Source organism: Sminthopsis crassicaudata, chromosome 1 (assembly GCF_048593235.1).
Source record: "Sminthopsis crassicaudata isolate SCR6 chromosome 1, ASM4859323v1, whole genome shotgun sequence".
Lineage (NCBI taxonomy): Eukaryota > Metazoa > Chordata > Mammalia > Dasyuromorphia > Dasyuridae > Sminthopsis > Sminthopsis crassicaudata.
In genome coordinates, this window is record NC_133617.1 from 554896582 (window position 1) to 554924086 (window position 27505).

Genomic DNA, 27505 nt, shown 5'->3' on the forward strand with positions numbered 1-27505 from the left:
GCGACAGAGTTTTGATAGAGGTTTCAGTATGGGCAGAAAGATAGTGAGTCCTGTTTCAGACACATTAAGTCATATTACCCACATATATATATATATACACACACACATACAAACATATCTATAAAACAAGAACTACTATTTATAAACAGCCCATTCTGATAAGTTATTCTATTTGCCTTCTATGTCATTTGTTCAGTCATTTCAGTTGTGACCAACTCTTCATGCCCCCATCTGGGATTTTCTTGGCAAAGATCCTGGAGTGCTTTACCATTTCATTCTCTAGTCTCATTTTACAGATAAGGAAACTGAAGCAAATCAGATAAAAGACTTTCTCAGGATCACACAAATAGTTAAATGTCTGAGGGTGGATTTAAACTTATATCTTCTGACTACACTAGGCATTCTATCCATTGTACCACCCTAACTTCCTATGTAGTTACCTACTTTTATTTTTTAATACTCAAACTCACTCTTTGTTTTGCTTTGACACATATGTCATATATAATTTTTGCTCTACATATCTTGTAACAACAGCCTTTGGCTCAAAGCAGTAAAAGGCTTTTTATTTTTTATTTTTCTAAACTACTTGCTTTTAATTTAAACCTATAAACTTAAGTCCAGGGAAATCATCAGATATATCAATAACTATTTAACAGAGACAAAAGTATGGAGGAGTGTGGATACTAACAGGATTCCTAGAGTAACTATGATAAAATGAAAGAAGAATATGAAAATAGACATTTGGGGACAGAGGAAGCATATGGTCATGTTTCTGGAATGGCCCCAAAATGCCACAGGGAAGAATTAGCTACTATATAAAGTCTAGGCTTTAATTTTGAGAAATGTCACACCAACACACCTACTTCTAAGTTAGAGGTGTTTTCTGGGATTTGAAAGTTGATTTCCAGAACAAACTCTCACTATTTTAGGAACATTAATTCTCTATTTATATATGTGTGTGTACACACACATGTACATATGTACACAATATGTATATAATACATATATAATGTGTATTTATACACACACATTTGTGTACATATGTTTACTTAAGAATTTTTTAGCAGAGACCAAATCCAAATTTCTCTCTGAGATTATATCAAAACCACTGAGATGAGATGGACACACACAAAACAGGATCTCCATGCCCTAAGGGGGCACATTTTTCCTTCCTATTCACATACCCCCCCAAAAAAGGTAAAATATTGCAGAGAATCACATGAAATGGGAACATATCATCTCAAATGCTCTGAGCAGATTTGAAGTTTGTTTACCTAGTACAGGTTGAACAGTTTACCTCAATGCAACATGTTTAATTCACATCTTAAGAATAATTTTCATTGTTATTCTCACAAGAACAATCATACATTTCTGTTAATTATACCTCAAATCTAAGTACTATGACCCCATTACAAAACTTTCTTTTTAAAACAGGAATTGGCAAACTACCTGAAAGATCTTGAAAATCTGGCTTTTGACTGAAGATGAGGTAGTTAGTGGCAATAAAATGAAGGAGCCAGGTTGAAAGGCAATCAGAGTTGTGAAACTGCAAGAAAAAAGGGAATTAAAACAATACTGTATGTGATGATCACCAGTGTTATTAGGATGAGGGAAAGACACAAGAGAAAATAATACTGTGTCCTAAAACAAATTTAATATAACTCAGGACATCATGTTCTGGATACACATTTAAGGCATGTTAGGAATCAGATTCAAGTCAATCTTGACATAGATGATACTTCCACGAGTCCATGTGTCAACCAAAAGAGAAGAGACCTGCCATCATAGCAAGTGTTGTTCTTGGTGTTTTTCCCTCTTTTCTTGGAGGTGGAAGTGCTCCCTACATTGATACCAAAATAATATCTCATGGACTCAGAGTCTTCCTGAAGTCATAACTATTTCTGAAGACTTGGGGGATGCTATATACTGCAGAATAAAAAAAATAATTCTTTGCAAATTGAAATATGTGCATTACTATTCTGCATTCTAGGTACCAGAATCTGAATGTTATCTTTAATGACACAGAGTCAGACAAATTAAAATTTTTAAATTTCAAAATCAAAAAGGAAAATGGAAAAAACTAAGAAATATAAATAATGTTTCTTTAAATAAAAAATACATCTTATCTATTATTTGACTACATTTATAAAAATCCAATGCTTTATGAAATACATATATTTCCTTCATTTCCTGCTCCAGGAATTTTTTTTTTTTTTAATTGACCATGATAGACTGTTTAGGCTAGTATCGTATCAGCAAAATGAAGGCAAAAGAAAGGAACCAAGAGATGATAATAACAACATATCATTTTTCATGGCAAGCAAACAAAAGCAAGGAAGAAATGCACAACTAGATTGCAATAGCTGTGGCAAGAGCTTAAAAAGGTGATTGAAGGTAGAGTTCTAGGATGAGGCTCCCAAATTTCCCTGTGAAAGCAGTAGTTAGGATCTAGGAGAGCTAACTTAGGCTTCTAAGTTAAACCTATGAACCTAAGTCATACGAAATCACATCAGGTATCCCAATACTTTTTTTTTTTTTTTTTTTTTTTTTAGCAGAGACAAACATAAGGAGGAAAGAGTAAAAACAAAAACAACAACAACAATAACAACAAAAAAACAACCTGTGGGGGGCGGGGCTGGAGATAAACCTGATTCCTATAGTAACTATGATAAAATGAAAGCATATGAAACAAACAATTGGGGATGGAGGAAGCAATGTGGTCACGTCTCTGGAACAACCACAAAATATCACAGGGAGAAATTAGCTAGTATATAAAGTATAGACTTTAATTTTGAGAAGTCACACCCAACACACCTGCTTGTGAGTTAGAGATGTTTTCTGTGATTTGAAAGTCAATTTTCTGAACAAACTCTCACTATATAAGGAACAATTCAAATGGGTTCTGACTGGAGGAAAAAAGTTCTAGGGATAACATGACAGAATCATTATGATGCTGCCAACATTATGACCTCAATAGTCTTACCTTTCTCAATTCATCCTAATCAACCAATACAGAGTTGAACAGTCTAATGGAGGACAGGAATTATTTTGTCCACCTTCCAGGATCATAGGCACTCAATTAATAACAAATCATCAATGCCAAAGTAGGAGATTAAATAAATTAGGTTTTAAGATTTCAAATCTTAAAGGAAAACTTTTCAAAACACTTTCAAAATGATATTTCCTTCCTTTTCTTTTCTGTACTTTGTAAGATCATAAAATGTCAAGAGTTGGAAGCAACTTTAGAGGTCATTTGGTCTAACTTTCTCATTTTAAATTATTTTCTCCCAAGTTGCTTACTAAAATGTGACACTTAGTGGTAAGAAGAACTTAACAAAGTAAAAAGAGTTCTGTACTACCCATGTTCTAATGAACTCAAAGGATATAGCCAATCAACAATAGCATTAAGTGCTTATATGAAGAACAGAACACCTAGCATAAGACCTCTACTTATTAAATATGAAAATTGAAGTACAGTGTTAAGTGGTCATTTATGCACAATCGAAAACAGCTCCAAACTTTCTATTTTATATAAGTATTGGTAAGATTTATATGACAAAGAAGAGATCTGCATTTCAATTTACCAGAAATGATTCTAAGTACACAAATATAGATTTTTAATGTATGGATATATATGCTAGATATAACAAAGCAAAAATACAATATCACAAAAGGATACTGCAATAAAAATTACTTCTAGAACACCAAATATTAGCCTTATCTTTACTGAGGCTGATTATAATTTCTTCCTTAGAGAAAAGAATATCAGCAAAATGAAAGCAATGCAATTATTTGTATACTCAATTGGCAAATTACAAAAAAAAAAAAAAAAAAAAAAAAAAAATTAAATTCTAAATTACCTTAGCTTTTTTAAGTAGGCCCACAACACTGAGGCTTGTTGATGCCAGTTCTCTACTGGGCATACTCTGCAGTTGTGTAATGATGTAAAGCTCACAGATGTGCTGAAGTCGAGACACTTGGTACATCTCAGCACAAATCAAGAGAGACATAGCTTGCAAAATGCTAGCTGAAAAAAAAAAAAAAAGAAGAAGGGTAAACCAGAAAACTATACAAAACTATATATATATATATGTATATGTATATGTGTATGTATATATATATATATATATATATATATATATATATATATATATATATATATATATATATATATATATATATATCTCACATGTGCTTTTAAAAGTATGTATTTTTTCCCAATTACATATAAAAACAAGTTTCAGCATTCATTTTTGGAAAGATTTTGAGTTCCAAATTTTTCTCTTTCTCTATCTCCCCTCTTCCCTTTCCAAGATAGCAAGCAATCTGATACAGGTTATACATGTGCAATCATTTACATGTACTTTTAAAATCAAGTTGATCAAATCATAAAGTCAGAAACCATATGAAGAACCTTCTAAAACCCATTCCCCTACCTTCAGGCAAGAGTATGTTTAAAACAAAATAATCTATTTTTAAAGATATACCTAAATCCCAAAGAGATCTTAAAGAAGGGAAAGGGACCTGGATGTGCAAGAATGTTTGTGGCAGCCTTCCTTGTGGTGTCCAGAAACTGGAAACTATGTGGATGCCCATCAATTGGAGAATGGCTGAATAAATTGTGGTATATGAATGTTATGGAATATTACTGTTCTGTAAGAAATGACCAACAGGATGATTTCAGAGAGGCCTGAAGAGACTTACATGAACTGATGCTGAGTGAAATGAGCAGGACCAGGAGATTGTTGTATACTGCAACAACAATACTATATGAAAATCAATTCTGATGGATGTGGCCATTTTCAACAATGAGATGAACCAAATCAGTTCCAATAGAGCAGTAATGAACTGAACCAGCTACACCCAGCGAAAGAGCTCTGGGAGATGACTATGAACCACTACATAGAATTCCCAATCCCTCTAATTTTGTCCACCTGCATTTTGGATTTCCTTCACAGGCTAATTGTACACTATTTCAAAGTCCGATTCTTTTTGTACAGCAAAACAACTGTATGGATATGTATACATATATTGTATTTAATTTATATTCTAACATATTTAACATGTATTGGTCGACCTGCCATCTGGGGGGGGGAGAGGGAGGGGAAAAATTGGAACAAAAGGTTTGGCAATTGTCAATGTTGTAAAATTACCTATGCATATATCTGGTAAATAAAAACTATTAAGATAATTTTTTAAAAATAAATAAAGATATCCCTAAGAAGATTTCTTCACTGCTCATCCTAACCTATGCCAAAGTTATTTTAATAATACATCTTACTATCAATCTTCCTGCTAACTGATTTCAGCTTTTCATTGAAAACCTATTTTCTCCTCAGCTGAAACTAAAAATATATGGTCACCATTCTCTGGGTATGAGGCCTTCTCATGAAGAAAATTATCAGCAATTCATATATCAGCATTTTCTTTTCCTGAATTTTCTTTCCAGTTGTTTTAAAAATACAAATTGTTTGTTTTAAATTTTCCTCATAGATAAGGTTTTCCTCTACTCATCACTATGGTTCTCATCTTAATACTTTTAAGTTTTTCACATTCCTCGAGCCTTGTATACTATGATATAAGTGGCCACAGTACTCTGAAAAGTGTCTGACTAATATTGAACATAATGGGAAAATCACTTCATGTCCTTTATGCAATATTCTAATGCTTGCAATCCCAGCATTAAGCATGACTTAGTTATTTTCTCTGACTCATAGCTTTTCCACACCCTACTGGTAGTAACTGCTGGTATTTTGTATTGGGTTTTAAAATTTATAAAGCATTTTGCAAACATTATGTCATTGGAGTCTCACGGTATTTGAAATAGGTATTATTGTGCAAGATCACACAACTAGCAAGTTACATGTGGGATGTGAACCCCTGAATTTGGGTCTAGTACTCTATCTACTATGGGCTTGTATCAATCTTTAGTGAGCTTCATTTTGTTTTTGTTTTTTTCCTGATAATTTTTCATATTTGCTAGCTGAAGTTTAAGCTTCTGAGAAATCAAACTTCTTGATTACTTTGAATATCTGAACAAGTCTCAATTCTAAAGATTCAAATGGCCCTACCTAAAATAACAAGATAGACTGTCTCATATAAGATGCTGAATGCAGGTGCGCCATAGAATATCTGTTAGTAAATATCATCTTTGCTTTTCATCTACGTAATCTCATATGATCAAAGGCCATCATAAGTTGGAGAAGACATGGGGCTATTTAGCTCAACCTCTTCATTCTTCAAAGGGGGAATGATTACAAAGGTGAAATGATTAGCACGAGGTATCGGGAATTAATTACAAAGTCTGGTTTCAAACTCACCTCTCTGGCTCTAATTTTGGCCTACTTTTTTCCCCTTTATGAGTCAAAACAGATACACAAAAGAAACTTGATTGATTATTGACCTTTACTTAACTAATTCCTTAACTGATCCAATAATTTTTAAAAAGTCATTGGTTTATGAACAATACCTTGTAAGATGGAAAAAATTTTAATTTTACAATTTCTAAAACTTTCTACTAGATGGATTCATTAGATGAATTTCAAATGGGAAGTAAGCTTATTTTCTACTTTAGTAAATTATAATTCTAAAGTGGGAGACAAGACAAAAGAAAAAAATTCCAAGAAGACACACAGACTGAAAAAAAAATATATATATATACATATATATGTATATGTATATATGTATATGTGTGTGTGTGTGTATATATATATATATATATATATATATATATATATATATATATATATATATATTTTTTTTTTTTTTTTTTTTTTTTTTTAATTTTTGTGCATTGCATGCTGCTGTTCTCATTAACGGGTACCTAATTCTTACCTAGTACATGTCACAATAGTTTTGTCAGTTGGGTATTGGCCCCATGCCTAAGTCCTCGGGGATTGGGGGAGGGGCCCTCACAATATCCCCCAGAGTATAAGTATGAGCCAGGGGGATCAGAAAGAGAGAGGATGCTAGTGTGTTGCTGGTGCATGGTTTTGGCTCCTAGCCCAGGAATGTCCTGAAGAGATCAAGACAAGGAAATTCTAGCACTCCCTTGGGCATCCTGAATGACTCTGGAAGTGTCTGATGAAGATTTAGTTTAAAACTTGGCCTTTCAGGACCAATTTCTCCTTAGAACAATATAGAAGCCTGGGGGAGCACAAAGTGCTTAGTAGAACAGAATCACTTCAGATCTCTTAGGAATCTTCCAATCAAAAACTCATTCCTAAATCAAAAATTCTCTCTCTCCTCACTCCTCCACTCACTATTCTGGATAGTTGTAGCTTCCCTAAGCTCAGTAGCTACAAATCTGGAGGAGTCATAAACTCCCAAGAGCCAGTCCCAGATCCTGGGATCTGTCTTGTCATTCCACATCCACAGTGATTTTAAAACTTCAAAGAGGCTTTATTTAAATCCTCCCCACTAAGGATGTCCAGTTATTGGTCTTTAACTCAGACCATGCAAACTGATTACACAAATTTGATACACCTCAAACTTCTCACAGTTATATAGAAACTTCTATAAATTCAAATTTAAAGAAAACATCTTATTGAAAATGATTTAATCAAAATAGATGAAAAGGAGAAAAATAAGTAAAACCATGATCCAGCATCCCTTGGACAATAGAGTCCATGAGGGAAGGGACTGTTAATCTTTTATCTTGAGTCCCAAGCACTAATGCTACCTGATACTTAAGCGATGCTTAGGAAAACTGGCTAGATTGAACTGAATTGAAGGACAGAATTGCTTACCTGGACAGCAAGAGTCTGTATACAGATATTCTAAAAAGGAAAGGAAAGTCTCTTTGGAAACCCCATAAACAGGAACCAGCACACTATTAGCTTCAAGGTAATTGCCATTAAACATAGCAGCCATCACCTTACAACGAGCCACCAGGACAGCTCTGTGGGCTGGCACAGTAGAGCCTAGAAAATTCAGAGAACAGGATTTGTAGTCAGACAAATTAAGTACAGCAAGAGATACAAAGAGAAATTCCATTCAAAATAACGGTCGATAGTATAAAATATTTGGGAATATATCTACCAAAGGAAAGTGAGGAATTATATGAGCAAAATTACAAAACACTTGCCACAAAAATAAAGTCAGATTTAAATAATTGGAAAGACATTCAGTGCTCTTGGATAGGCCGAGCGAATATAATTAAGATGACAATACTCCCTAAACTAATCTATTTATTTAGTGCTATACCAATCAGACTCCCAAGAAACTATTTTAATGACCTAGAAAAAATAACAACAGAATTCATATGGAACAACAAAAGGTCGAGAATTTCAAGGGAAGTAATGAAAAAAAAAATTAAGTGAAGGTGGTCTAGCTGTACCTGATCTAGAACTGTATTATAAAGCAACAGTCACCAAAACCATTTGGTATTGGTTAAGAAATAGACTAGTTGATCAGTGGCATAGGTTAGGTTCACAGGGCAAGATAGTGAATAAAAATAGCAATCTAGTGTTTGACAAACCCAAAGATCCCAACTTTTGGAATAAGAATTCATTATTTGACAAAAACTGCTGGGAAAACTGGAAATTAGTATGGCAGAAACTAGGCATGGACCCACATTTAACACCACATACTAAGATTAGATCAAAATGGGTCCAAGATTTAGGCATAAAGAACGAAATCATAAATAAATTGGAGGAACATGGGATGGTTTACCTCTCAGACTTGTGGAGGAGGAAGGAGTCCAAGGGAGAACTAGAGACCATTATTGATCACAAAATAGAACATTTTGATTACACCAAATTAAAAAGTTTCTGCACAAACAGAACTAATGCAAACAAGATTAGAAGGGAAGTAACAAATTGGGAAAACATTTTTATAGTTAAAGGTTCTGATAAAGGCCTCATTTCCAAAATATACAGAGAATTGACTAATTTATAAGAAATCAAGCCATTCTCCAATTGATAAATGGTCAAAGGATATGAACAGACAATTTTCAGTTGATGAAATTAAAACTATTTCCACTCATATGAAAGTGTTCCAAATCACTACTGATCAGAGAAATTCAAATTAAGACAACTCTGAGATACCACTACACACCTGTCAGATTAGCTAAGATGACAGGAACAAATAATGATGAATGTTGGAGGGGCTGTGGGAAAACTGGGACACTGATGCATTGTTGGTGGAGTTGTGAAAGAATCCAACCATTCTGGAGAGCAATCTGGAAGTATGCCCAAAAAAGTTATCAAAATGTGCATACCCTTTGACCCAACAGTGCTACTCCTGGGCTTATACCCCAAGGAAATACTAAAGAAGGGAAAGGGACCTGTATGTGCCAAAATGTTTGTGGCAGCCCTTTTCATAGTGGCTAGAAGCTGGAAAATGAATGGATGTCCATCTATTGGGGAATGGTTGGATAAATTATGGTATATGAATGTTATGGAATATTATTGTTCTGTAAGAAATGACCAACAGGAGAAATACAGAGAGGCTTGGAGTGACTTACATCAACTGATGCTAAGTGAAACGAGCAGAACCAGAAGATCATTATACACTTCAACAATGATACTGTACGAGGATGTATTCTGATGGAAGTGGATATCTTCAACATAGAGAAGAGCTAATCCAATTCCAATTGATCAATGATGGACAGAATCAGCTACATCCAGAAAAGGAACACTGGGAAATGAGTGTAAACTGTGAGCACTGTTTTGTTTTGTTTTGTTTCTCTTCCCAGATTATTTTTACCTTCTGAATACAATCCTTCCTTAACAACAACAACAACAAAATTCGGTTCTGCACATATATACTGTACCTAGGATATACTATAAGATATGTAATATGTATGGGAATGCCTGCCATCTAGGGGAGGGGGTGGAGGGAAGGAGGGGAAAAATTCAGAACAGAAGGGAGGTTCAAGGGATAATGTTGTAAAAAAAATTTTTTTTACCTATGCATATGTACTGTCAAAGAAAATGTTATAATTATAAAAATTAATAAAAAAGAAAAAAATTAAGTCTTAAGATGCCTGTTATTAGATTAATATGTATTTTAGGTCAAGTATTTCATTCAGCAGAGTTTGGGCTTATTCTTAGAAGATGAAGTTATGGGTCATGTCCAATATAATACATAAGGATTTCCTTTACTTGACTAATAAATGAAACTTCAGATTGTACTTTAAATTCAACAATTTGTAAGCCAGATGTGATCAAGTTAAAACTGCATTTATAAATGCTGGGAAACAGAAATACCAAACTTACATGTGATGCTTGACATTATTTCCACATGGAGAAATGGTCCTCAATAATTAACCTGAACTAACAATAACCACCAACTAAGCACCCACACCCCTGTACCTCCCCAGGAAATAATACCACCCCTTCCTGGTTATACCACCTACTTATCCTCGGCTAAATTTGGCTAATCTAGTGGTGGTGAGTGGCAATGAAAAAAGAGTGAAAGATAAGTCTAATCTCTGAGAGAGGCCAACAACAGGAAGGCAGCATTTCTTGTGGGGGACATTTTGCTTTGAAAGATGACAGATGAATCCCACCTGGAGCCTGTTTAAAATGTAGAATATTCGAATGTGTATCATATTGCTTGACTTTTCAATGGGAGAGGGAATGATTCATGGGATGGAGAGAATTTGGAATTTGAAAGAAATAGACTGAATGTTTAGAAAAACCCTTGTAATTTTTAAATAAAGTAAAATAAAATAAGTTTCACTAACTTAAAACTGCACTGAAATTTAGAAAATCCTTATTATAGGATCTGAGAAACTATTTAATAAAATCTTGTCAACTCCCTGTAGAAGCCACTTGTGAGCTACTATAGCAAAGTGTCCTGATCACGCCACCACAAAGCTCACCAGATGGATGGTGAGAAATTATTCTTTTCACTATAGAAGATGCAAAAGTCACTTTTGGTGTGGGGAAATAAGGAGATACCAACAAACTCTCCAGCATCAAGAGTTGAAAAAATTTCATTAGTTGCTCCTTACATCTCCATTTCCATGAATATTTATACACATCGAACTCTTTCCTGTGCAAATTTCTAAGGCAGCATGGCATAATGGGCAAAGCACCATACATAAGTCACAAAGACTGAGTTCAAATCCTGCCTCTGACACTTACTAGCTGTAGCCTAGGCACTAAACTGTCTGTACCCTAGATTCCTTATTTGTAAAGTGGAGTTAAGGAGCAAGGAATAAATGAAATAATGTATGTACACTACTTTGCAAACTTAAAGCACTTTCTAAATATGACATCATCATCATCACATCCTCTTAAGGGCTTTAAATGATAGTTTTGGGCTGAAGTTAAGCAGTAAATAGGGTCGGGGAAATATGTATGAAACATCTTTAAATGCTGTTAGGGAGGCTGCCACACCATGGATAGGCTAATTTGGGGCATAGAACACCTAGAGTATGGCCATGAAGGGAGCCATGTGGTAGTTGTATATTTTAATAAATTATTTTAGCTGCTATATTTTGGTATTTTGGGACAAAGTCCCAATCACTCAGCCTTATTATGGTTTGATACTACTCTTAAGACTAAAAAGGAGCCTCGGCTCACCCTTTGTGATTCTCTTTTTATCAAGTATAACCACTGATTAGACAATTTCCATACCAACTTATAAAACTTTAAGTATGGACTCTTTTGCAGGGAAGAATATTAATCTCAATACCTGTTGTGATTCAATCATAACACTAGTACTCTATGATCACCATTCTCCCTTTTCTTTCCCTCTTTAGGACTATGCCTCTGAGTTCAAGTAAGTTCCAAAGTAATGGAAGAAAAGAGTTTTTCTAGAAAAGGATGCTAGTTGTCTTAGCTCATATGTCTGTATTATCTGTATACAAAGATCAATAGCATGGCCAAACACACAATGGCATTAGATATACAATCAGGATTTAAGGATTTAACTGGAATACAACCAAAAAAATTTAAACATTCTCTTTTAAATGAATCAAAAGATCTTCTGTTGTGATATAAATAGTAAGAGTTCTATTGGACAAAGATATGGAGTGGGGCTGTGGGTGAGGAGGGAATTCAGGAAGCTACCAGACTAAATTTAAATAGAGCTTTCAAGAGCTTTCAAGCTGTTTTTATAAAGCTTTTAAAAGTACCAACAACACTTCACTAACCCAAACCATCAATTTTATTGAGAAATTTATTTTTGAAACAATTATCCTTCTACTTTTGAAAAGTGAAACCCTGGGTGAAGGCAGGGTCTGGTAGTATTGTTTGAAAACAGAATGGGATCAAAAAATCTTTGAAAAGACATTTTAAAACAGTACAATACTCGACTATGGAGAATTTAAGTATCACTATTACAACTTTTCTTCATAGAAAGTTGCTAAAATGTAATGTCAGTGAAGTGTTTCACAGAACAATATTCATTCTGCATTAATTCGACAATCAGTGTAGAAGGAAAATTGAAAGGTTTTTTTTTTAATTATAAAAGCAATTCTTTCCTTATCTAAGTTTAGACATCAAGCCTCAACTCCCAGTGTAATGAATGATTTTCCCACTACGACACATTATCTACTTTCCACTAGGTTTCCCCTGGCATGATGGGTAGCTGAGGCTGCCAGTTTCTACAAGTGAGGGAGAAATCAAGCAGTTGGTTCCCCATTTAATCTGCTGGTTTTGTTTGTGTGTTTTATTTGTTTGTTTTTTTAATGCTGCTCTTACCTCATTTACTAGTATGAAGATACTACAATGGAATGATGCCTGAACCAAGAATAAGGAGATTTGGAGTGGGGTTGAGGGTGGGAAGAAGTAGCCCCAGGGCAGTATAACCTGAGGCTTCAGTATCTTCATTAATAAAATCAGCAGAGCAGAATTAGTTTCTCCAAGACCCTAAAGAAAGGAATAAAACTAGGATTTGGTTCTAATTAATGCAAGGTCATGCAAGGTCATCTGAATGTACTTCTAGAGACAGGATCATAGTTAAAGGCAGAAGCAACCTCAAGAGATGTGACATATGAAAGTTCAAGAAACATATCTGAGCAACCAATTTAGCGAGTAATTATTTGAATAATAAATAAAAGGATGGTAATTTGGCTGCTTCTTGTAAACAGGGTGGATCATGGTGGCCTCTTGATGCTTATATGAAGAATAGGTATTTCTGGCTGATGATTAACAGGTAGTTAACAATTAATGAGAAGAATATTATATTATATTATACATATGAATATTACAATACATTATAATATGAGGTGAATCTATTCTAATAAGAGGCTAAGAGAGCTAAATTATTCCACTCATCTCCAGCCTTGGACAATATACACAAACTCTCTCTCTCACCACCTAAGCTTGAATAGACCACAATGGGCTTCTCTAGTTGGGTGAGGTCTGAACAAAATTGAAGAGAATGTTAAATCCAATCTCTCTGTCAGTCCTATTCTTCAGATGCTTATTTGATCTAGAGAATGAGGAAATAAGAGAGAGAAAAAATCTTGGATTTCCCCAATAGTGACAGGTTATTAATATCGATGACTTCAATCATTGTCTCTATGCTAATGACTCTCAGATCTGTTTATTCAGCCCCCATCTCTCTCCTGACTTTTAGTCTCACATCTTCAGTCGCCCTTTGGACATCTTGAACTGAATTTCCTGAATACATCTTAGATTCAATCTGTCTAAAACTGAAACTTCCCCTCTTCCTAACTTCCCTATTACTGTCATCAGTACCACCATCTTCCCAGAAAGTCATCCAGACTTGCAACTTGTCATTTTTCACTCGTCCTCCGTTTCACATATCCAATCTATTGTTAAGCCCTAGTGATTATACCTTCACTACATCTCTCTTGTATGTCTCCCTCTTCTCTGCTACCAATGCAGTACCCTCATTACCTCACCTCTGGCCTACTGCAGTGGCTTTTTAGTTAGTCTCTGCCTCAAGTCTCCCTACTTCAATCTACCCTCCACAGAGCAGCTGTCATGATTTTTCTGTAGCGCAAGTCTTACCATGCCATTCTCCTCAATAAAAACTTCACTGGCTGCCTGTCATCTACAAAATAAAATACAAAATTCTTTTTTTTCATTTTTAAAGCTCTTTACAACCTAGCCCCTTCCAAATTTTCCAGACTTCTTTTATTTTACTTCCCTCTAGACAATCTATGATGCAGCAACATCAGCCTCTTTATTGTTCCTCACACAAAATACTTTTGACTTGGGATTTTTCACCAGATGTCACCCATGCCTGGAGGAACATTCTTCCTCCTTATCTCTAACTCCTGTGACTTCCCTGGCTTCTTTCATATCTTAGCTATAGTCCTGTCCCCTGCAAGAAGCCTTTCTCACTCAATTGATAAATGATCAAAGGATGTAACAGGCAGTTTTCAGATGATGAAATTAAAGCTATCTATAGTATGCAAAAAAAAATATGTTCTAAATCACTACTGATTGGAGAAATGCAAATTAAAACAATTCTGAGGCATAATCTCACATCTATTGGCTAATAAGACAGAAAAAGAAAATGATAAATGTTGGAAGATGTGGAAAATTAGACACTAACGTATATTTGGTGATGTAACCATTCTGATGAGCAATCTGAAACTAGGCCCAAAGGACTAATGTCCTTTGATCCGGCAATATCACTATTAAATTTGTATCCCAAAGAAATCATAAAAAAGGAAAAAGGACCCACACGTACAAAAATAATTATAGCAGCTCTTTTTGTAGTAGCAAAGAATTAAAAACTGAAGGGATGCCTATCAATTGGGGAATGGTGAACATAATGGAATATTGTTGTGTATAAGAAATGATGAGCAGGTAGACTTTAGGAAAGGCTTAAAGGATATGAACTGATACTGAATAAAGTGAGCAAATCAGGAGATTATACACAGTAGTAGCAACATTGTGCAATGATCAACTATGATAAACTTAATTCTTCTCAGCAAAACAATGATACAAGACAATTCCAAAAGATTTGTGATGGGAAATGCTATCCATACCCAGAGAAAGAACTAAGCAGCCTGAATGCAAATTGAAGCCTACTATTTTTCAGGGTTTTTTGTTTTTTGTGGTTTTTCTCTTTTCTTCCAATTTTTCTTTCACAATATAACTTATGTGGAAACATGTTTAACATTATTGTACATGTATGAACTATAACAGATTTGCTTGCTGTCCAGAGGAGGGGAGGAAAGGGAAAAAAATTTAGAGCTCAAAATCTTCTAAAAATGAATGTTGGAAAATATCTTTACATGTAATTAGAAAAAATAAAATAGTATTAAGTGCAAAAAAAGAAGAGGCCTTTCCCAGTCACCCTCAGTGCTAGAGTGATCATTTTATGCCTTATCTTCTTATATGCATATAGCTGTGCACATATGCTCCTAACTGCAAGCTCCCTGGGAGAAGAGATTGCTTTTGCTTTTGGTTGCATCCTCAATAATTAGCACAGTATCTGGCAAACAGTAGGCAGTTAATAAGTGGTGGTATTTTCATTTCCACTGTACACACTGCCTACTTGGGAGCTAAGTAAATTATTAAATGAAAGAATGAATTAAAGTAGATTAAGGTTGATTATAAATATTCAAGTGAACTGATGACAGAAAAAAACAAGACAAACAGGTAAAGATTCTCTCTTTGCCTTCTTATCCAAATAAGGATGCATGGTATTGTAGAAAGACTTCTAGGTCAATGTACAGCAGAAGAACTGGGTTAGAATTCCAGCTCTGCCATTAACCATTTCTATGACTTTGGGTCAGTTCCTCATTTGGAAAATGAGTAAGTTGATTTACCTTCAGATGGTTTCTCCTAGCTCTAAATCTGATGTATATATTTATTAGTAAGTTTTTATATAGTGCTTTAAAGTTTGCTTCACAAATATTATTTCATTTTATTCTTTTGATAACCCTGAGTTGTAGGCATTATTATTATCCCCATTTTACAGATGAAGAAACTAAACAAAAGATAAATGACTTGTGCAAGGTCACACAACTTAGCAAGTATCTGAGTTGGAATTTGATCTCAGATTTTCCTGACTTCAAATTAAATGCTCTATCCACTATTCCACTTAGCATACTTTTAAATATAGCCTAGATCTTGAATTGCATACAGGGCCATCTCCAATCATCCTGCTAATGGACCCAGTTAGGAGAATGGAGGAGAGAATAAGGCTCTTTGCAGAGCCCACCCTCACTTAAATCTAACACACTTGCATGTCATGGCATCATCTCTCTGATGTCATGATCCTCTTTGAGAATAAAGGACAAACAGCAACACAACTACAACAGGATCCTGTATTACATTTTGAAAGCATTCTCAGGTGTGAGCCAAGTCAGATTAAAATATAGCTGGTAAAACTTTAAGAAAATGAATAAAAATTATAATCAACATAATGTTAACTTGTGGTTTTCTAATCAAATGTGGCCCACCAGGATCCATCTCAATTTGAGTTTTATAGCATTTATATATGTACTTGTGTTTGTCTATCTCTCTATCTATGTCTATGTATGTGATACCAATTTTAATAATATTTTGGGGGGTTTCTATAACCTTAGGAGTTGTCTCATCACCCCATCATTAAATGACTAGAAACAAACCCGGGACCATGGATAGCTTCAACTACACAGAAGAAGGAAGAGATCAGCCACCCAACCAGAATCTGAGTTATTGCTTCCAGACAACACTTACTAAAAAGGGTATGTAGAGCTATCATCCAAAGAAAAGTAAACTTTCCCATTCTTTTCTTCACTAAATCACTGTGAAAGTCAAAATCTGCCTGGAGGGAAACTTCATATCCTGCTATCACTTCTTGTTTCCTTATCCTCATATTCTTCAACTCTATTCATTCTCAGTCTCCACTCTGTTTTGCCCTCAAATTCCATTTGATCTATGGAATTCTATTGTTAGCAAACTATCGTTCACCTCGACCTCTTTCTCCATAACTTCAACTTCCTTGAATTCACAGAAATATGTTCCCCCAGAGTAATAGGGTATCCCTGACAATTACTTTCTCTACTATTGAATGTACCTGCTTTTAGGTCCTATATTGCCCATACAGAACCTCTTTTCTTTCTCTGGACTTAAAGGGCAGGCAGAGTCAGACTCCTTGATCCTCACTTTTACTCTCAGACCCTCTCTTTGGCCCCATCATTCAGAGACCCTTCCCCCTATAAAATTTGTTTCATCTTTCTATATTTCCTAACCTGGACCCTGGTTGCTATTATCTATCAGCCCTCATGTCATCCTTCTTCCTTTCTCAAGAAATTTGGCACTTGGCCCACAGTCTTCCTCTTGAGCCCAACTCTTGGCTTTGTGCTTGTGGGCTTTAATATACAAGATGACATCCCCTACTACATCTATAACAAATCCACGTTTGTAAAATATTTACAAATATTCTTCAATTTATTCCTGTACAAATTTCTGAGGCAACATAGTATAATGGATGGAGATCTGTAGCCTGTGGCTCAAATTCTGTCATCCCAGTTCATCAACCATCTCAGTTCTCATGATCTACACCATAGAAAGGGTTGGTTATGCTCTTGACCTATGTAAGTATCATCCATAATTGCTCAAACTCCACAATTCAGAACTTTGCTGTCCCTCTTTCTTTTCCATCACCCCTTATGTTTCAATCCTTTTAGAACCATTCTTCATTCTTACTTTAACCTGAACACATTCTATTTTTAATTTGTATTCTTAGCCCACTTCCTTTCTCTTGGGTTCATTTTCCTCCCTTTAAAACCCAAACTTTATTAACTAATATGGAAATATGTTTTTCATGACTTTATATGTATAATGAATTATATATTTCTTGTTTTTTCAGTGAGGTGGGGATGGGGCTAGAGGATGGGAGAGAATTTGAAACTAAGATTAAAAAAAAAAAAAAAAACCTTACAAAACCTTGCCTAATAAAGAACAAAATCACAAATAAACATGGGATGGTTTACCTCTCAGACTTGTGGAGGAGGAAGGAGTTTGTGTCCAAGGGAGAACTAGAGACCATTATTGATCACAAAATAGAACATTTTGATTACACCAAATTAAAAAGTTTCTGCACAAACAAAACTAATGCAAACAAGATTAGAAGAGAAGTAACAAATTGGGAAAACATTTTTACAGTTCAAGGTTCTGATAAAGGCCTCATCTCCAAAATATACAGAGAACTGACTTTAATTTATAAGAAATCAAGCCATTCTCCAATTGATAAATGGTCAAAGGATATGAACAGACAATTTTCAGATGATGAAATTGAAACTATTTCCACTCATATGAAAGAGTATTCCAAGTCACTGTTGATCAGAGAAATGCAAATTAAGACAACTCTGAGATATCATTACACACCTGTCAGATTAGCTAAGATGACAGGAACAAATAATGATGAATGTTGGAGGGACTGTGGGAAAACTGAGACACTGATGCATTGTTGGTGGAGTTGTGAAAGAATCCAACCATTCTGGAGAGCAATCTGGAATTATGCCCAAAAAAGTTATCAAAATGTGCATACACTTTGACCCAACAGTGCTACTCCTGGGCTTATATCCCAAGGAAACACTAAAGAAGGGAAAGGGACCTGTATGTGCCAAAATGTTTGTGGCAGCCCTTTTCATAGTGGCTAGAAGCTGGAAAATGAATGGATGTCCATTAATTAGAGAATGGTTGGGTAAATTATGATATATGAATGTTATGGAATATTATTGTTCTGTAAGAAATGACCAACAGGAGGAATACCGAGAGGCTTGGAGAGACTTACATCAACTGATGCTGAGTGAAACGAGTAGAATGAGGGGATCATTATACACTTCAACAACGATACTGTATGAGGATGTATTCTGATGGAAGTGGATATCTTCAACATAGAGAAGAGCTAATCCAATTCCAATTGATCAATGATGGACAGAATCAGCTACACTGAAAAGGAACACTGGGAAATGAGTATAAACTGAGAGCATTGGGGTTTTGTTTTGTTTCTCTGCCCAGATTATTTTTACCTTGCAAATACAATCCTTCCTTTGCAACAACAACAAAAAACAAAACAAAATAAAAAAAAAAAAAAACAAAAAAAACAAAAACCTTGCCTAATAGTCCACCAGTACAATGGAAAACTGTCTTTCCTTAAATCTCTTCCCTCCCTCCCTCTTTCCTCGCCCCCCCCCCCCAGCCTCATTAGCTTATAACTTCCTGAAGACAAAATCTAGATAATCCCCATATGGCTCCTACATATATGATGCTGAACACTGCTAGAAGAATCCTTATTGGATGTGATCTAATTTAAAATGGACATTTAAAGTGACATGAAAATCCTTTCACTTTTTCTTGACTGACTATTATACTCCCTACAGCATCTTCCAAATATTGTCTTCTGTCCTTACATCATTTACACCAGAGTTGTCAAACTGTATGGCCCATAAGCCTCAGCCTGAACCAAATTAAAATGTACTTGGGAAACACTTAACAAAGTCAATGAAAATACAATAAAACACAGATATTACATTTTAAAATGAAATCGATATGTGGCCTTCCGGGGATCCTGATGTATAGCTTAGTGTTTCTCATTTCTCTTTGAGTTTGATGTCACTGATCTACACTACCCCCGTTCAACAGAAGACCTCTACTATAATTTACAAAAAAAAAGAGAAGCTATTCACCAAGAGTTTTTTCTTCTTTACAACTGCCACAATCATCTTCTATTTCCTTTTGTTTCAGATTCAGGGAATGAAAGACTCTTCTTTTTCAAGTCCTTCCTTCTTGTGATTTTAAAGCCACTTCTTTCTATCTATATTCTCCAGGAGGCTTTCCCTTGGAATCATTTAATCTATCTTTCTACCTTCAATCTATCTCTATCCTTTGGCTCCTCTGATGCTGATAATCATTCCTGGATCTTCTCTATCTTCAAAAACAAACAAACAAAAACCATTGGTTGGCTTGGCTATTGTCTCAGGAATATTGCCAAACAGCTCTGAAAGATTTAAAACCTCTTATTAAAGCAATGCTCAACCATGATTCTACAGGACCTATGATGAAGCAGGTCACCTACTTTCTGACAGAGTAGTGATGGCCTCAGAATGCAATTTGAGACATCTGTATATTTTTGTATGGGCCAATGCAAGAATTAGTTTTGATTGACTATGCCTATTTGTTATAAGGATTTTGCTTTCATTCCTCCCTTCCCTCAAAGTAGAAAAGAATACGAGAGGGAGAAAAAAGTTCTGTTAACTATGAGAAGATGTTATTCTCTGTCTCACCTCTATTTTGAAACCAAATTCCTAGAAAAAGTTAAATTAATTGCCTCAATTTTCCTCAATTTTCATTCACATCTCAACTTCTTATAGTCTAGCTTCCTATCCCACCACTGGACTAAAATTTATTTCTTTAGCTCATGAAAAAACTGATTTATAAGACTCGTGATATCTTATTTGCTGAATCAAAAATGGACTTTTTTCAGTTATTTTTTTTCCTTCACTGTTCAGTAGCATTTAACATTGTTAATCATCCCCTCCTGCAGAATACTTCCCCTTGGCTTCTCAGGAAGAAAAATTCAAAAATCTTAAGAGCTAATGAAAAGCAACTGGGAAGGAAGAGGACATAGTCATATCCTCAAACTATACTACACAGATAAGTGATAAAATGATTTCAAGAGGCAGTTTCCAAAGAAAGAAATCCAAGATATCAATAACTATATGAAAATTGCTGTAAAGGAATTAGAGAAATGGAAACTAAAACAACTATGAGGTTCCATTTCACAGATTTCAGAATGGCGAAGTTGATCTGACAAAAAAGAAAAATGACAAATGCTGGAAGTGAAGCAGGGGAAGGTACATTATTACATTGTTGGAGAAGCTATGAAGTGGTTCATTAATTGGGAACCATGTACTAAAAGCTATTACACTATTCATACCCCTTGACCCACCAATACCACTGCTAGGTGTATGCTCCAAGACAAAAAAGGACCTACCTTTTATAAGTACAAAATATTTACAGCAGTTCTTTTTGTGGTCACAAGTAATTGGAAAATGACGAAGTAACCATTGCTTGGAGAATGGCTAAACCAATAATCATATATTATTGTGACAGATTTTGTTGTCTACTCTCATTTTTCAATCATGTCTGACTCTTTGTGATCCTATTTGGGGTTTTCTTGGCAAAGATACTGAAGTGGTTTGCTATTTCCTTTTCCAGTTCATGAAGAAATTTAGGCAAAGAGTCACTCAGCTATTAAGTGTTTGAGGCCACATTTGAACTAAGGAAGATGAGTTTTCCTGACTCCAGGTCCAGTGCTCAAACCATTACAGTACCTGCTGCCAATACTATGGAAGATATGAAGAGGGAGGGAGGAAGAAAGGAAGGAATGGTTTCAGAGAAACATGAGAAGATATGAACTGATGCAAAATGAAGTGAGCAGAACCAGGAGAATAATTTATAAAATAAAAATAATATTTTAAAGACAATGTGAAAAACTTAGAAACTGATAATCACAGAAAAGTCAGTCATGATTCCAGCGGACTCATGATGAAACATGCAACTCATCTCCTGACTAAGAGGTGATAGACTCATAGTAAAGACTGAGATATAATTTTTTTTGACATGGTTAGTGCAGGAATTTGTTTTGCTTAAAGATCTGTAAGTATACATGTCTATCTTGTCTCTGTAATACATGTGTGTGTGTGTGTGTGTGTGTGTTGCATATATATATGCTGGTTTTTAAAGAGATTTCATTTTTCTTGACTTTTAAATTGAGAGGATAAAGTGACAGGAAAAGGCAGATTAATTTGAAAAAAAAATTAAAAATAAAAATACTTGCTACTGGTTTGCCTCCTACTTAATGGGATTCCTCTTACTCATTCTACTTTGCAAGATCATCATCCACACCCCTACATCCCCAACCTGTACCTTCTTTCTTTTCACTTTTTATACTTTCACAAAGATCACAAAGATATAGTTTCATTTTCCTCTCTTTTCAGATGACTCTAAAAATCTAATACCAACTGCCTACTGGACATCTGCAAATAGATGTCCAATATACTCTTTAAACTCAGCATGTCGAAATGGTATTGATTCTCTTTCTCCCTAAACCTACTTTTACTCTATCGCTATTTCTGTTGAGAGAAACATCATTAGATTTGCAACTTCAGGAATCCCCTACTTTTTATTTATTATTTTATTTTCCCCATTACATATGAAAAAAATAATTTAACATTCATTCAAAAATTTTTGAGTTCCAAATTGAAAAGGCAAGCAGTTTGATATAGGTTATACATGTGTAGTCATGCAAAACATATTTCCATATTGGTCATATTATGAAAGAAAACAGACAAAAAAAAAAAAAAAAAAAAGAAAAAAAAAAAGTAAAAAAAGTCATCCTCTATTCTTTTATTCTCCTTCACCCCACAAAACTTATCAGATGTCAAGTACTTTTAACTCTACTTCCATATCTGTCCCCCTCTTCTCAATTCACATGAAAACTGTTTGAATGATAGCAATAGTCTCCTAAATTTTCCTTTTTTTTCCCTAGTCTCTCCCTTTTCCAATTCGTCCTCCAAATTGATAATACCAAAGGCAAAAATGTGATTGTACCACTTCCCTGTTAATGAAGTTCCAGTAGCTCCTCATTGCTAAACTCTTCTGTTTGTCATTTAAAGTCTTTTACAATCTGGCCCTAATCCACCTTTCCAACCTAATTATACATTACTCCTCTTCAATTACTCTTCCGTTTCTGCCAAACAGGCCTACTTGTTCCTCATAAGCAACATTCCTTCTCCTGCTCCCAGGACTTTGCTCACTGCCTGTCCTGCATATCTGGGATGCTCTTCCTCTTCATTTTCACCTCTTGAAAATCCTTAAATTCCTTTAGGGCTCAGTTTAAATACCACCTCTACTCTAAGCCTTTCTATAGATGCTCCAGAGTGTGAGTACTTCCCCCCTCCCAAATTACTTCATTTTACTTTGTATATACTTAATATTTACTTTTGTTTTCCATGCTGTAGCCCCTCAAAACCAAAACCTGAGGTCAGAGACTATTTCTTTTCTTTTCTTTTCCCCCCTGAGGTTGGGGTTAAGTGACTTGCCCAGGGTCACACAGCTAGGAAGTGTTAAGTGTCTGAGATCAGATTTGAACTCAGGTCCTCCTGAATTCAGGGCTGGTGTTCTATCCACTGAGCCACCTAGCTGCCCCAGTCAGGGACTATTTCACTTTTATTTTTGTATCCACAGGATATGGCAGATTTGTTCAATTGTTTTTACTTGTGTCCTACTCTTTGTGACTCAATTTAGGGGGCTTTTTTGGGCAGAAATAGGAATAGTTTGCCATTTCTTTTTCAAGCTCATTTTACAGATAAAAGAAACTAGAGCAAACAGGATTAAGTGACTTGACAAAGATCATCACATAGCTAATAAATGTCACACTGCATAATAAGTAATATATGATTAGCTTGGAAAGGTAGATTAATGCCAGACTGTGAAAAGTTTTAAAGGACAAAGAAAAGAGTCTGGCAATGGGAGAGCTACTAGAGCTTCAGCAAGAAGGGTCTTCTTGACTCCAGGCCAGGCCAGCTAACATGAAATTAAATTGAACTGTTTATTATGTTTCAGCTTCATGGACAGTGTTTCACTTTAAGACTTCTTAAGCAAGACTTGCAAATAAGGATACTTAAGATACTTGCCAACCAGGACTTTTCCTAACTTAACAACTTCCCTCTTCAGAATGTTTTAATCTCAAAATAGTAATTTACATAATTTGAGGGGAGGAAAAAAGGAGACTACATTCAAATTTATTGATTTCAGGAAATAGCATAAATGTACATATTTGGGCAACAAGAAAAAAAAAAAAGACCTTTCTTCTTCATTACTATCAGAGAAGTCTATTCATAGCACAAGTTGATTATTACATTGTTTTCTACTGAAATATAAATTTTCTGAAAATGATACGTAAAAGTTTGCTCTCATTATATGGATATGTACTTGGTACATATGCTGATAATTTAGGGGATAACTTTAAATAAAAACAAGATATTGACCTAATCTAATCCCCAGAACAGAATGTGCATTGATTAACTAGTTGTGAGACTATTCACCTATACTTCCCCCTCCTCCCCAAGTCTCCCCAGATACACAACTGTTAAAGGTCTGATTGCCTAAAGATTATCAAGTCCCTGGATTATTAGGATGACAAGCTAGAGATTCAGGCTTAATATTTACAATAAAATATGATTCATTCATTGTTTAGGGGAAGTCTCAGTGTAGTCACTGATAATTAGAGTACTTCCCACTAAGCACCAAATCAATGCCTTACATTTAAGGCGGGGCCAATTAAAAGCTTTTCAGAATGAAAAAGGGGCTACTAGACATTAGGGTCTATTTCTGTTTTTCTGCAGGAGCTATTATTGTAATAATATTCTTACTGATTTATTTTTGTTATCATTGGCCGACATGTTGACAGTAGTTTGGCAAGCTGCATTTTGGAAAGTTATCAAATGTCTCTTTATCTTGGCAAAAGACAAAACTTAAAGGTAAAATTAAAGTCTCTAGAGAGTGGTTCCCAGAATTAAAGGCTTATATTAGTTATAATATATTTACTTTTACATAAAATTTCCATTGTGATCTTTCCATCTTTATAAAAAAAAATTTAATTTGATGAGAATTTCAAAATTGAACTTAGGTGCACAAACACACACACACACAGAGTAACAAAGGATTTCCTTGCTGAATTTAAATATTTTCTCAATCTTTCCATTTAATTTTAATGATTATATTTCAATTTATGGAAAGTTTCAAACATACACACATATACATACACACTAGTTTAAAAAGTTATAATTATAAAAATTATTAGATAAAGGAAGTATTGCTGTCCCATAGGAATAATAAAAAAAAAAATTATTACGTGGTTGTTGTTAGCAAATAATCTTGTCATGGATTTTGACTTTCAATGTAAAAAAAGAAAGTTGATTAAATAAGCATCAAGTGAAGAAAAGTTTCAAATAGGAAAAACAAAAATTAATGAATAAGCAAAGCAATATAATAAACCCCAAATTTGGTATCTTTTCTCTTAAACTCACTCCTCTTCCAAACTTCTCTATTTATGTTGAAGGTACTCCTCCTCTTAAGTCATCTAGGTTCACCACTTTGGAGTTTTCTTCTACTAGTCCTTTTCATCATCTCTCCAGGACTACTGCAAATAGCTTCTTAACTGGTCTCTCTTGTCTAGTCTCTCTCCTCTCCAATTCATCCTCTACACATCCTCTACATATTCTACTTAGAATATGAATATATGAATAAGAAATAAAAACATGCATTTGGGCAAACAGAAAGCATACTATACCTTGGATTTTGAAAATAACATCAGCAAGCATGGGTGTATTAAAGAAAAACTTGAGAGAAGTATTATAAAGCCAGAGGGGTCTTTTGGCTTGATAAGATCTGCAGTTCTTCAGGCAATTCATCTATAAGACATTAAAAAAAAAAGACACAAAGAAAAATAACACTGAACAATAGGCTTCATTATTTTGAACCAGATGCATAATCACTATAAATTATTTGTCCATTTCTGATAAGAGAGCCTTTTAGAACTGGACAGGAATTAGAATTATCTAATCCAGTGTTTTACAAACTGAGCTGCAAAGAATCCTAAAACAATTCAAGTCTATTTTTAAAATAAATCATGTATTTGTTAAAGGGTATAAAAATAGTAATTTTAGAGGATATTATTAGATGGTATTAGTTCCACCATGTAGAAAAGCTTGAGAATCACCAATCTCCTCTATCCTCCCCATCTAACAACCTATGTCATAATTTAGTCTAGTTTTTATGGCAATTACAACATGAACAAAGATAACATAAATCTACACATGTCAATGAGCCAACATTGCAAAACTCAATAAACTTAGCAGGGGCCTATCTCGGAGGAATCAAGTTTCTTAATCCTGAAATTGGTTTATTGTAGTAATATGCCTGTCTCAATTTTCAAGGCAAGCTAATACCAGCCTATCTCACAAGAATAACTAATAAAATATGGATCAAAAAAAACACTTTAAAAATGTGAATTCTTATTTAAAGAGCAGTCAGTGAATCTATAACTTATTAAGAAAAGATAAAAACAAATTCATCTTGAGATCTTCCTTTCCCAATACTTTACTTTTCAATGCAAAAGTTTTCTTTTCAGTGGCAAAAAACATTGGAGAGTTTTTAAGTATTATGTGGTTATAAACTAAAAAAAAATCATTATCCATTCTTTGTGTGATTATACACACATATTGCTTTAGTAAAGTATGAGAATTAATAATGAAGTAATAACAGCTTATAATCACATAATCCTTTAAGGTTTACAAAGTGCTTTCTTAATAGCATATAAAGTGTTTCCTCATTTTACAGAAGATGAGCTGATATGAATAGATTATTGTAAAGTTCTTGAATTGTGAGGGTCCAGTCGTCTGCTCAATTATAATCTTTCTCTGGGAGGAGATCTGTAAAATCTTTTCCTCTGTGCACAGGTTTCTTGGGAGCTCTTGTCCTTCCCCAAATCAGACTGGTCTCCTTATCCCTGAGTAGATTCTCTCAGGCCCAATGCTGCCCTTCTTTTATCCTCCCAGAGAATAGGCATGTGAGAACTCAACGGGGCGTGGGGAGATTCTTCCACCAATGAACTTGCTCCTCTTAGAATTCCTAAGATGTAAACTCCCTTTAAAGGCCGGAACCAAAGGTCTGAGCCAGAGAACTGTCAAGTCAACTGAGTTCTCACCTTGTAATTGTCCAGACAACCTGAGTTCTCACCTTGTCACTGTCTAGACAACCTGAATTCTCACCTTGTAGTCCTAACAGGTTATCTCCTCAGAGGAAAGGTAAGCATCAAATAAACACTTGAGAAGTTCAAACAAAGAATCAAAATAATGCCAATAAAAAGAACTATACTTTTTTCACTCTAATGACTTTACTTACTCTAATAAAATTAGCAAAACATGAATAAAATAATAAAGCCAAGCCAAGATATGTAAAAATAAGAATAGGCATATGCAGCCAGTAACCATGCAAACTAATGTAAATCTTCCTGGAAAGCAGTAATATAGTGAGATGCAACTGGAGATATAACCAGAGCAATGACCACACCTTTTGAGCTATTAATTTCACTCCTGGGAATATAGCCCAATGAAATAATTAGAAAGGGAAAAAAGGAGCCATTTTGAACAAAGATGCTTATGATAATGGTACCATTTATAACAGTGAAAAATTGGAAACATGCCTAATCCTAAATGGAATAGCTAAACAATGGAGGACATTAATGCAACTAAGCATTATCTGTCTGAGTTATGAACAAATCTATGAAAAACAGAAAAAGAGGAATTGGAAATATAGCTACAGAAAATGCAGATATGTTAAAATATATTAATTAAAAAATATAATGGGATGAAATTAGCTCTTATAAAGTATTAGCTATATGTGTAACTAATATTATCTACTTATAAATTGCTGCTAATGTTCATGTTTATGTTTATTTATATTTTTATACTCAGGTTGAAGTCTGACTAAACAAAAAAAAGGAAAAGGGGGAAAAAAACAACTAAAAATGAAACCTGTTATCCACCCAGGAGAAGGCTGAAGCA

At 34.6% G+C, this 27505-nt stretch overlaps 1 protein-coding gene and 1 long non-coding RNA gene across 5 annotated transcripts in view; one reads left to right on the top strand and one right to left on the bottom strand.

The window, feature by feature from the left end:
• The window catches only part of LOC141550932 (uncharacterized), a 64100-nt gene extending 36602 nt beyond the window's left edge, over positions 1-27498 (top strand). Inside the window, exons 3-4 of the long non-coding RNA XR_012484701.1 lie at positions 16472-16612; positions 27416-27498. This is a non-coding gene — a long non-coding RNA (uncharacterized LOC141550932). The remainder of the gene's footprint in view (positions 1-16471; positions 16613-27415) is intronic.
• RHOBTB3 (Rho related BTB domain containing 3) overlaps positions 1-27505 on the bottom strand; it is a 145274-nt gene that overhangs the window by 13385 nt on the left and 104384 nt on the right. For 3 of the 4 annotated variants that reach the window (XM_074282048.1, XM_074282047.1, XM_074282049.1), the window contains 4 exons: positions 25231-25351; positions 7749-7922; positions 3861-4027; positions 1450-1546 (listed from right to left, as the gene is read on the bottom strand). In XM_074282048.1, coding sequence (XP_074138149.1) covers positions 1450-1546; positions 3861-4027; positions 7749-7922; positions 25231-25351 — 559 coding nt within the window. The remainder of the gene's footprint in view (positions 1-1449; positions 1547-3860; positions 4028-7748; positions 7923-25230; positions 25352-27505) is intronic. The other variant, XM_074282051.1, reaches the window with a different exon arrangement.